The 10,653-nt window shown below is 31.1% G+C and overlaps 1 protein-coding gene across 1 annotated transcript; it reads left to right on the top strand.

Moving 5' to 3' along the window:
- The first annotated feature begins 5,425 nt into the window (after window positions 1-5,425).
- On the top strand, window positions 5,426-10,540 carry LOC111394682 (ABSCISIC ACID-INSENSITIVE 5-like protein 6). Its single transcript, XM_023020621.1, has 4 exons — window positions 5,426-6,356; window positions 6,442-6,513; window positions 7,001-7,030; window positions 9,988-10,540. Exons 1-4 carry the CDS (start codon window positions 5,640-5,642, stop codon window positions 10,066-10,068), a joined length of 900 nt encoding a protein of 299 aa, XP_022876389.1. The 5' UTR covers window positions 5,426-5,639; the 3' UTR covers window positions 10,069-10,540.
- The last annotated feature ends 113 nt before the right edge of the window (window positions 10,541-10,653 follow it).

The raw sequence follows: 10,653 nt of genomic DNA, 5'->3' as shown, positions 1-10,653 counted from the left end.
AAAATGGATAAAAATAACAATATCTGCAATGAAATATAAAAGAAGGGTAAAAATGTAAAAAAATGAAAAGTATGAATATTTCGCACAACAATAATGAAAGATAAGGACGTTATGTGCTAATTACCCTTTTAATAATTTATTTGGATTCATTCATACTTTTTAAAAAAGTTTGGGAATATGATTGCAATTTATTATTTAACTTTTCTCTCTCTCTTTTTTTTTTTTTTTTTATATATATATTGTTTTGGTTAAACAGTGGGTATATTTGTCATTTTACCCGAAAAATTTGATGAAAATGATAATTTTCGCAATAAAAGGTGAACGTAGAGGTAAAAGTGTCAAAATTTGAAAGGTATGGACGTTTTGCACAATAATATTGAAAAGTAAGGACGTTTTATGCTAATTACCCATTTATTAAATATTTTAACCAACAAGGTTTTTAGTGGTAAAATCAGACATTTTTTTTATTGTAAGGTCAATTTGTAAGTTATAATTTTTTATTTTTTTATTTTTTTGAAACAACGTAATATTAATAATGAATTGAGACTTGATATGAGAAAATAAATGGTTTCGTAACTAAATATTTGTGGCTGTCACCGATGAACACGAGCTGAGTAGTGATGGATATTATATTTTAATTAATTGAAAACTCGAGATATCGGGAAAGAAGGAAGGAAGAATTAATTGGTGATTTTAGCTTGGCATCTTTTTAAGAAAAAGTCGTGCACAATGATCAAAAGAAGAGAAGAATCAAAATTTAAGCATTCGCTCGACAAATTTACTGATGGTTTATAAAGATGAATAATGGTGGGTCTTATAGAATATGTATAATAATGAGTAGAAGTTATAATGTGTAGTTAAATTTTATTTATTAATTATTTATACAAGCGGAAGCTAAATTTGGTGAAATGTGTTGACCAAAAAAAAAAATTTATTTTCTAGCGTCAGCAGCAGAATTTTTTGGAATTTTGGCTGTGTTTTATCCCCCCTTTTTGAGATATTTGGTTGTGTTTTGGTTGAGCTTTTTGTTTCAAGGAACAAATAAGAAGTTTTCAATGAGGTTCTGGCCTGAAAAACGACTCTATTGGAGAATGTTAAAATTTTCAAGAGTGATTGCCAATTTTTAGAGTGGAAGATTGTAGAGTGAATTATTCAAATGGTCACTGAACTTTGCAAAAAGTTTTTATAGGGTCACTACACTTTAAAAATCATCCAATTCATCACTGAACTTTGTAAAAGATTTCCACAAAGTCACTGAATTTTGAAAATCACCTTATTAATTACTAAAATTTGCAAAAGTTTTCTATGGAGTCATTGAACTTTATAAAAGATTTCCCAGGGGTCATCGAATTCAGTGATTTCAATGACCTCTCGAAAATATTTTGCAAAGTTTAGTGACTAATTAGGTGATTTTTAAAATTCAGTGACCCCGTAGAAATATTTTGTAAAGTTCAGTGATGAATTATATGATTTTTAAAGTTCAGTGACCTGGTGAAAACCTTTTTCAAAGTTCAGTGATTATTTGAATAATTCACTCAAGATTGTATATCTAAAGTTTTCTTCTTTTAGTTTTTATTAAACATTTGATTTAACCATTTTCTTGTTTTCTATAGACGACTTATAGAGAGATATTTGGTCATTTTTATGAGTAGACCTACTCTAAGTGATGAGTAAGTTTAAGATTCAATATTTTAACAACTATTCTACAAGTACATCAATTTTCACAGTATACACATATGCAAGTAGATGAGATCCATGATTAAAATAATCGTGAACCCCACCTGTTAGAAAGAGTAAAAATTGCTGTACAAACAGCATTTTTGATATTTTAATTGAGTTTTGTACTTTCATGACACTTGTTGTGTAATTTGTTATATACGTTCATTACTTTATACGAAAGATTACACTAATTTGATTTGTGCTATAATTTGCACTTAAAAATAACATCCATGTCGAGGTCGAGTTGAGATCTTTATATTCACCATTTGGAAATTTTCTTTTTTTTTAAAACAAATCAGATTTTCAAAGTTTTGTGGGTTGAAGGTTTTGTTCAGTGACGTTCGAATAGAAAATTGAAATATTTAAAACATCAATTATATTAATAAAAATTATTTAATAAAAAAAATTAGGGGAAAATCGGAAACGAAAGTCAAAATGATTTAATAATAAAAAATTTACGTAATTATTTTTGAACAATTTGATTTTTTGACTTTATTCACAAATACATTGAAAATACAAACAAGTGACGAAACATTGACCAACCGCCATCGGAAAAGTTTTGTTTCACAATACGAAGCAAACACGGAAATTGAGAAAGAAAATAGGGGGTAGGGCCGTAGGGATGGACTTCTTATTTATTTATTTATTTATTATTATTATTATTATTATTATTATTATTTTATTATTATTATTATTATTATTATTATTTATTTATTATTATTATTATTTTTTTGGAATTGAATCAGTATCGAAATCGGATAAAATTAGCCTGTTCGACTCCAATTCCTTTATGCTGATGTATTGCTCAAATATGCAGTAGATATTTGTACAGAGATGTATTAGATATTTGAACATTAGATCCTAAAATTACCTCGCACAGAATATTCACTTTTTGTAATATTCTTCTTATTTCTTTTACCGCAAAACCAAATGGGTAATTAACATTCGAATCTGAATAATTTTAAAAATACTTTACAAAAATTCGTAACTTCAATGCAACCCATATATAGTGTCTTTTAGTTTAATCTTTTGTAAGAAATTCAAATTTTTCGTTGTCTTTCAAAATGATCGATCATCGGAATCAAGATCTACTTATATTGTTGCATGATTTTTCGTATGACTTAATTTTTCATTTAGATTTTACACTATATATTGAGTTTAATAGTTTATCCCTTTTTGTGCACTTATTTATTAATCTTGAACCGTAGAGCGTATTTCTGTTAGTTACTTTATTAGCAAGTAGCCTCCATTTGATCCCTATTAAATTCAATTACATTATATTTAATTTTTCTCTTTCCTATTTTCAACCATACAATATTTCATAAAATAATATTACACGTAAATCGAAAATATTTCCTTCTTTGTCAATCACTCATTTAAAAAAAAATATTATTCCCCCCATTTTCATTTTCAGGTAATGGGAGTCAAACGGGGGCTAAGCTCTTGTTCGATTTCCATTATTTTCAAAATATATTTTTTATTTCTCATTCTCCATCATGCATTCTTCAATAAAATAAATTACACATAAATTTAATTTTTTTCTTATTTTTTAACCACATATTTTCATTAATATACTATTTCAAGATGTATTCTACACAAAAAATGAGGTTTAAATAGGCCCTTAATTGATTTGTATGATAAAATGATATGTGATATAATTCTATCTATTTTTATAAAATCTAATTTGATAAGTAATTTCATTCTTTGTTTTTATAAATTTCAATATAAAGAATCGGACCGGAGTGAAATGGAACCAGTGGTTCAATTTTTATGATTCCTATTGGCACTCGATCTGGTTTGGTTCCTTTAGGAATCGGACGACGCCCACTCTTAAGAAGGAGTGCCAATATCATTTGTATTATTTATTAATATCTATCCCAGAATGATATATTTATTTTTATTTTCACACAAATAAAAAAATATAATTAATATAGTTAAAAATATAAATTTTTCTTATATTTTTTTCTAATATGTCCATATGCTAAATAATGATCTAAATGTGAGCGGTTCATATTTATTGACGGCAAGCCACAATAAATAAGGATATATTGAAAAATTAAGAAATCAACCATACTTTTAATGAGAAAAATAACATATAATTTGAAACAAACAAAAGAGAAAAGTCTATCTTTATGGTGGGAGGGTGTAATATTCTCAAATTTTACTCGCTCTACATTGTCCCATAACATAGGGAGTACTATTATTTAACAAAAACAAACAAAACATTTAAAATTAAATTCTTTAAATAAAATATTTCGATAAAGATATTTATACTCACACATTTGTACAAAATATTTTACTCACTCTCACATACACTTGGACCCCAAATGAAATAGAAAATGTCAACATATGGCCCCCACCCTCTCATTGCGAGTGTAAGTAAATCATTTTGTACAAAAATGTGTGTACATCTAGCACTCTCCATCTCCAAAATATTTTATCCATGAAATCATAACTTTTGTCTTACTTTTTAAAATACATTAAAAAAAAAATTCATAAAATTTATTAAAGGGGAACTAAGCTTTGTTTAGTTTTTTAAAAATCACCTTTTAAAATATTTTGATGAAATGTGTATTTGAAAAATTAATAAAAGTTATGCATTCCATGAAAATGTGATTAAAATAATTGATTTCGATTAAATTTTTTTTAGCTAAATGAAGTGAAGATAATCTTCTATTTGATATAAAAATTTTAAAACTCTTTTTCTGCAACTTTATTTTAATCATACATTCTTTGACCAAAATAATTTTATACCTAAATCATAACTTTTCATATTTTTTAACTCCGTATTCTCTAAAAATATAATTTTTTTACAAAATTTAGTCTCGAAGGATTTACATCAAACATGCCCTTATGAAGAAAGATCTCTTTTTTCTTCATTTCCTTATTATTATTATTATTATTATTATTAATCATAAGTTTTCAGAATATACCTTTTTCTCTTAATAATTTATACGTCCCACGTAGATCACTTCCTTGACCGAAAATATTAGTGCCAAATGAATTCGCTGCATTCATTTTCACTTGTGAAACAAGGAAAATATATTAGAAGCCTCAATTGCTGTTTGCGTTTAAAATAAGTAGAAACGAGACAAAGCCTTTTTCAATCTCACTTTCTAAGATTCATTTTTAATTACATATTCTTTTAAAAAAATAATTCTAGAAGTAAAGTCAAAACTTTTTTATTTTTTAACCATATATTTTAAAAAAAAATCACTATAATGAAAACTATTCTAAAAGAAAATGGGACACAAAATAAACCCGAAATATGTAACTAAATTTAAATAAAAATTAGTAATCACATATTATACGTAACTTCACACTACACGTAAATGGGGACAAAGAGATGATTTTCAACTCTCATTTCCATTCTCTTTTCCGTGTACTCGATCCTCTTTAGTAAAATAGAGAGAGAGAGAGAGGAAAAATACTGATATTATAGCACTAGTGAAATATTAATTAGCGTTGTTTTACTTTTTAATCATACGTTCTATAAATAAATCATTTTTTGCAAAATTATTTAGCAAACTGGGCTTAAAAAACGACTAATCATTCACTTTTATTTTTTTATTTTTTTCAAATGAAAAAAAAAATCAAAATTGAAGAGAAATTCCATAGTAACAACGTCGTAACATGACAAATATACCCTTGACCACGTCTGTCCAAAGAAAGCGTGTTTGAAACTCCCTTTGGCCTTATCTAGTACTCCGGCGAGCAGCCATTTGTTTGGTACTTTCCTCTCTCTCTTTCTTCTTCTTCTCTCTCTATATATACGTACAAACTGTCCTGAAGACTCTGTCTCTCTAAAATTCAGTCTTGAAGTTGTGAATTGCTCAACGATAATAAGGTTTGATTTTCGATTCAGTAGCAGAAAAATTCTCAGAGAAAAATCTGACTGAATTCCGAGAAAATTGGCTCAAATGGCGTCGTCGAAGGTGATGGCGTCAACATCACCACCCAATCCGGATCGGCCACGTCAAACTTCGCCTTCTTCTCCTTTACTTTCTGGTACTGATCAGACTCGGAATTTTGGGTCTATGAGTATGGAGGAAATATTGAAGAATATTTATTCTGATTCCGATTCATTTACCGTGGAGAATAACGGCATCGGAGGTGGCGATGCCGTTTTGGACGGTGGTGGTGCTGGTGGAGGAATGAGAAATGGTAGTGGGGATGGGGATGGTAATAGGACGGTGGATGAGGTGTGGGGGGAGATTGTAATTGGAGGTGGAACTGGGGGTGGGGAGCCGGCGATGACTTTGGAGGATTTTCTGACAAAGGCAGGGGCGGTGAGCGAGGAGGATGTAAGGATTCCGGTGGTGACGATGGAATCTGTTGCTCCTGTTCCGCCTGTCACCACGGCGTTTAGTGTGGATGCGACGGTGAATTCTGTGGTGGATGTGGAGGTTGCAAGGCAGTTTGCTCCGGCGGTGTGCATGCAGAATGGATCAACCGGTGGAGGGTATGGGATGGAGTTTGGAAATGGAATGGTGGTTGTGGGACGGAGTGGCGGTGGCGGTGGTAGAGGGAAACGTAGGGCTGTGGAAGAGGTTGTGCTCGATAAAGCCACTCAGCAGAAGCAGAGGAGAATGATTAAAAACAGAGAGTCTGCTGCCAGGTCCAGGGAACGGAAGCAGGTTTTTTATTCATATAATTTTTGTTTTTCTTTATTGTTTCAATTGTTCTGAAGATTTTTGAGTTAATTTGATGGTGATTTTACAGGCTTATACTGTGGAATTGGAGACATTAGTGACACAACTAGAGGACGAAAAAGCAAGGCTTTTGAGAGACGAGGTATGATTTTAAGGTCTCTTCACGTATTCATTATGTGCATTTTGCAGCTCTTTTGATCACAGGACAACTTATAAAATGAATTTACTCTTCAGACTAAGACGCTGGAGTGTCAACCTGTTTTGAAAGCACGGCCAAATAGATGGTTCTATTGTGTTATAAATTTTTGCTAAGTACTGAATCTTGAAGAGCTTATTCTGGCCAATTTCTACTCAGTATCTTATTGCACTTCCCAAAAAAAATAAATTATAAAAATAAAAAGAGCTGGCATATTCTGTTAATATAATTTGAAACTTAAACTTTTACACAAAGTTTTGATCAGTATAGACTATAGTATTTAACATGCAGTTCACTGACAAAGATCAAATGGCATTTTTTCTCTTGTTTCGTTTGACTTATTGAATCAGTATTTGTTACATTTTAAGTCTCAAGTGTGTTCACCTTGATTTCTAGCATTTGGAAGTTCCTAAAGAAAATTTTTCAATTGTAGGCTGAGCAGAACAGGAAGAGGTATAAACAGGTATAGTTTTGACCCATATTAGCTTAATGTGCTGTATCTTCATCCTTAATTCCTTAGTTTTTCCGGATATAATGGTTGAAAGGTTATGTAGTTTCCATCTCTTTTACAACTGTCCTTGACTGATTACTTTTCGCCTATTTAGAATTGTGCAATACATGCCCTTACAATTGTAAATAATTTTCTCAATGGAAATTTGCAGACAATTTAAAGATATTTAGCCCTTGTTTGAACCACATTATATTCATAAGAATGCATTTTTGAATGGTGTATTGATAGAAAATATGTGGTTAAAAAATAAAGAGAAGTTTTGAATTTGCATTTAATATTATTTTATTGAAAAATGTGTGGTTGGAATAATGTCAAATCACTGTTTAAGAATGTATTTTTTGAAAAAATACGGCTCAAACATAGCCTTATTTGCATATGACGTGCCTTGAATGTTATCCAGTATATTCACATTTTTACACTGCTGATGGAGACAACTTATAGTTTTACTTGGAGAATATTAAAAAACTACATCTTGAATTATTTGACATGTATATGGTGATCTAGCCGTGAGTTTGTAACAAGAAGATGTTATACATGTGAATTTTCATATTAGAGATGCATCCTTTATGAACTTGTTTTTGTACACAATTTATAGCAGTGTCTTTTTCCTTCCTTTAATCATTAAAAACTTACTCCCGTTGCTGATGTTTTAGCGTCCTTTTCTGCCTCAAATTTGTAGTACTGATTGTTTTGATCTGTATTTTGCTGGACGATCGGATATCATTAATTGTGTTTATTATCGATCATATTTTCACAAATTTTAACAATTGCTGAAAATAATTTAGATGATAACTTGTGTTCCATGATATCTGGAGAAAGTGAAGAATGTGTGTAACTGAATTTATCTCTCCATTTGTTATGTTTTATTTTAAATATAGTGGTATTCAGTTGTTTGTCTTGTCTCAGAAGCCTCTTTATTAATTGTTAGCATGAATGTGTATAAGATGATTTTATAGTGGTGTCCTAAAAGTTTGGAGTAGCCAGACTATAATTTTAGGATAGTTCAAGCCGTTTGTGGATGTTTGTCCTTTATAATGTGCACGATGAAACATTTTGTAGTACGGGCACTTCAACTAGGGTTGCGTGTCCGTATGTGACACGTGTCGATGCTGACATTCTTCGAACACTCTATTATAAGCATTTTTCTTTTTCTTTTTTAAATTAAAAACATTATATATTTTTATCTCAAAGTTATTAGTAAATAACAAATATGTACTCATATTTAAAAAATTTCAACAAGAAAATTTAACAAGTATAAAACAAAATTTATATTATATAAGTGAAGAATTTTAAAAAATTTGATCAACTTGTTGGCGACGCGTTGTGTCAGTGCATCACACGTCTCTCTTTCTCAAAGTTATATGCTAATGCTACTAATCAACACATTCTCGACAACTTTGATCATAATTTATGTTAGAATTATCTTGGAGAATTTGAATGGAAGGTAAGATGGGATAGGGAGAAACAGTTTATCAATGTGCCTGCTGGAACCTGTGTGCATATTTTGTTAGCATAGTTGTAAATCTTATTTTCAATCATCTGTGAATGTTAGTTCGCTAAGATTCTTCTGATTCTCGTACATTTTGTTTCCACAAGCCAATGTTCACTCCAGCGCATTTTAAATAGTTGCTGAACTCTTTATTAGGATGTGAATCACAAAATTATCAATTGTGCTGGTTGAGAAATGCATCCAGATAAACCTTTTTAATGTCTTGAAACTTTCTGAAAAAGAGTAAGGCTTCTACATGTCCTTTTCCTTCTCTGAACCTAATCTCATCTAGTTATTGCTATTGTGCTGAAATGTTGCTTATGGAGGTGGTATTTATTTTCTTCCCCAACTATTCTTTGGGGGTATGCTAACTTGTAGTTGGTACAAATCTAAGGAAATTATACCATCTCTAAATGTGTAATACGATTCAAAGATCATATCATTCACTATTGGCTTCAATTCTATTTTTGAGGTTAGTTGCTCGTCGAATTTTATGTTAATTTTGGTATTAGAGATCTTACAGTAGTAGTAAATTGTGAACAATTTCGTGCATGGTATCTCTTGAGCTTGGTTAATCTGAAAGTAAAAAATTTCAAATCATAAATAAGATTATGCCATATAGTTTCAGAAAATATGTATTCAGTTCTGCTAGGGTGTGCTGCATTCTCCTGGCTGATAGTTACTTTAATCATATTTGAGTGGACATGCTGCATTTGTATCAGGCTAACACCGCTAAGTGCTATCTAGAGTTGAATTTTTAGTTGAACTTCTTAGTTTTTGATTTGTAGTCTGTGTAGGAAATTAGAACAGAAACAGCAAAGCTTGAGCAGTTTTTATTTTTACTCACAATTTTCTGTTTTGGCCTCTTCCATATAATCTTACATGTTATGAGACGTCATATTTGGTGCAGGATTTCAATGTTTATACCTGATTATATACGCGACATTATCTTCAATAGACAATTAATATCGTTTACTAATCAAACTAATTGATCTGGTAATACAATTTGTCTTGAAAATTTGTCCCTTCTCTAAATCTTTGAAATAGCTTATATAGATTTGCATGATCATGTGCCAGTACGGTGATTGTTTCTAAGATGGTGCACTGCATCATTTCTGTAATACCGTGCTTTAAATCCATTATAACCATGGATCTGAATTGTGACTCTTAGAAAGAACAAATCAGCCAGGATTTGAAATTTTATTAATCTGGCCTTTATGATTGGCGCCTTTTTGAATTTTATCTTGATGGACGAGATGTCAATATCTCCTGATTTCCCATGCCCATTCTTGGGTACTTTGTTACCAATCTGTGTACATATGCAATTCTACTTCCAGTCATTTCAACCACCATACATTGAATTCTTTAACATAGCTTTAACTTTTTCCTTTTGCCTTTTTACATTTTATTTCACTTGCAGCTCATGGAGAACCTGATTCCAGTGGTAGAGGGGAAGAGACCTCCAAGGGTTCTGCGGAGAGTGCGTTCCATGAACTTGTAGTAGGTGGTCACAAAGTTATGATTGATAATAAATACAGAACCTACTTCAATGTTGACGGTTGGAGTTCTAGTAATGTCGCTGGAAGACATTCTGATGCGGGGAAAAGATCTGGTTGGATATTTTATTTGATAGTGAACTTTCTACCGGGATAAAGCCTAATGTAGCTTTTGTAAGTGCTCTAAGCAGATTTTTAGATGGATATGTTTTGTGGGGGGCATCAACTGCAATATTTGCAGTTAATTTGCATAGTTTGGTGTTTGTAGATAAAGAGGCCTTTTACAGAACTAAAGCTTTACCGCATGGCAGCAGCCAGACGACTGCAGAAATAGGCTAATTTATACCGATAACATGTTTATATACTCAGTATCCTGAATCAGAAGCACATGTTATGGTTGCACTCTCATTTTTTACTGCATAAACAGCAATGTATTGGTGAGCTTGAAAGTTATATTTGCTGTTGCAGATTTGTTTACTCTTCTGTGTGCTTGTTTAGGTTTTCTTCTCAAAGGTCAGTCCTAATCAATGTCGGCTCTCACAATAGGCCTCTACTATAGGTGTAATAGGCAATCGACTAAGCCCCATCTT

The sequence above is a fragment of the Olea europaea genome, chromosome 5 (assembly GCF_002742605.1).
Source record: "Olea europaea var. sylvestris chromosome 5, O_europaea_v1, whole genome shotgun sequence".
NCBI lineage: Eukaryota > Viridiplantae > Streptophyta > Magnoliopsida > Lamiales > Oleaceae > Olea > Olea europaea.
The sequence above is the reverse complement of the archived record's forward strand: the minus strand, read 5'-3'. Positions and strand labels throughout refer to the sequence as shown.